We start from the raw sequence: 1,811 nt of genomic DNA on the forward strand, positions 1-1,811 counted from the left end.
ATAGACTGAAGTATCGCGAAGTTTCTTCAGTCATAACTCTCAAATAACAAAAAAACAACTTCAAGCACAGCTACTTGAGACCTAACGAAATAATAAGGGGGGCGCTTGATCCACGAGGAATATCTATTGGGTGCTTCCTCTTGTGAATGATAAGCCATCACGGGAAACTTCCTGAAACTGCTGACGAGCGTCCGCTCTGAATTCCTCACTGGGCTAGGCGCAGCAGATGGCTAGTGGATCATTCAAGCTGCAATGGGATAACTCGCAGCGAGCAAAATGCCGCAGATACCTGAAAATACCATCTGGTTACGAGAGAGAGAACTTTAAACTGCGTCGGAGGTGTGGACTCACCCTTGGGTGAATCGTCAATGGCCATCTTGATGTAACCTTTGTCGCCCCATGTAGCTCCCCAGGAGTTCTTTACAAGATAGTAACTGATCAGCGCATTGACTCGTCGAGTGCGATCGCTCATGATGAGTGATGAACTCACGGCTCAGGTGCTTCCAAGTCATAGCCAACTGCGAGAACACCATGATTCAATGTCGTATTGCACGGAGCTGAAACCGGAAAGCGTTCCACATGGGAGCATGGCAGTATCATGTCACCGTACAATTCAAAACCCCTCCGCCATAGTGTTGGAAGGCTCTCGATCCCGCATCAATGGCGACACTGACTGGCCCACTCAAGGCTATCGCTGCCAGAAGGGCGAGCTTTGAGGATGTCACGTTCACATAGCGTGTGGAATGGGGCTGAGGACTGGGTGGATCAAAAGCTCAGCGGATGAACATTGCTAGACTCACCGCGATTACGGCCGTATGATTGTGTTGACAGGGAAGATGGATCGGAAAGAAGATTGGAATAAATTTTGATTTATATGGATAATCCTTCTCCGAATCGATACCGTGATCCGCAACGTATTCGAATGCGTCGGACATCCATCCACCCTGACACCCCCTGAAGTGTCGAGGAAGCGTATACAAGTAGGTTACAATAGAGGTATTTACTGATTCCTATAAGACAGGCTGCAGTCGAGTAACTGCTCCTCCGAGAGTGGCACGAGCTCCCCAGTAAGATTCTTGTGAAGAGCCTCAAGGGCACCTGTTGACAATAACCTCGGAAGTTATCAGCGCGGGCCAGCGGAAGTATCCCACCAGTAGTTGAGAAGGCCCAGCAACTTCCACAAATGCCCTGATCTTTAACACCTGTAACCCAGCCTTTGGCAACATAGTTGACAGCTGCGGGAAGCTCTTCAATGGAGCCCTCATAACTAACGGTGTTTGCTCCGTTTCCTGAAGGAAGATTTGTGCACTAGATGAGGAGCTGATCTTCAGGATCAGTAAAAGAGGAATAGCTGCGATGATGGATGCTACCGGTAAAGCTTCTACCCTTCGGCATTGTCCCGAGTCTTGTCATTCTAAACTCGGCATTGGTCAGATGAGCGAATGGAGTCACCTTGAGCTTGTAGGGCAGACCTGCAGGTGGTATTCTTACGTCAACTTGAATAGGTATCCTCAACCAGATGACCCCACCTTTGGCATTCTCCTCCTCTATGTAGCGGAGGTTATCTGCAAAAATCTTCATACGAAAATCGTCTTGTGCACCGAAGTTGTGTCCAAATCTGGCCACACGAAAATACTTTATGTGATAACCGGCCAGTGAGGTGACCCTTACTTCTCTTTGTAGGCTTCGAACATGTCCTTCACCTGAGATCCGCCGTACTCGGCAGTTACAACTGCGAGGAGTAGTTGAAATGCCAACATTTGAGTTACACAAATGATTTCAACTGTAATGGATGTACCTCCCATCGCCAC

At 48.4% G+C, this 1,811-nt stretch overlaps 1 protein-coding gene across 1 annotated transcript; it reads right to left on the reverse strand.

The window, feature by feature from the left end:
* Positions 1 to 242: 242 nt before the first annotated feature.
* Pmar_PMAR009694 (thiolproteinase SmTP1, putative) lies at positions 243 to 1,760 on the reverse strand (the record flags this gene model as incomplete). The annotated part of the gene is made up of 10 exons (XM_002771938.1): positions 243 to 289; positions 352 to 434; positions 491 to 557; positions 611 to 749; positions 801 to 954; positions 1,005 to 1,098; positions 1,152 to 1,289; positions 1,371 to 1,472; positions 1,530 to 1,618; positions 1,672 to 1,760. 10 exons carry the CDS (start codon positions 1,758 to 1,760, stop codon positions 243 to 245), a joined length of 1,002 nt encoding a protein of 333 aa, XP_002771984.1.
* Between the last annotated feature and the right edge of the window lie 51 nt (positions 1,761 to 1,811).

This window comes from Perkinsus marinus, assembly GCF_000006405.1.
Source record: "Perkinsus marinus ATCC 50983 genomic scaffold scf_1104296962216, whole genome shotgun sequence".
Taxonomy (NCBI): Eukaryota; Perkinsozoa; order Perkinsida; family Perkinsidae; genus Perkinsus; species Perkinsus marinus.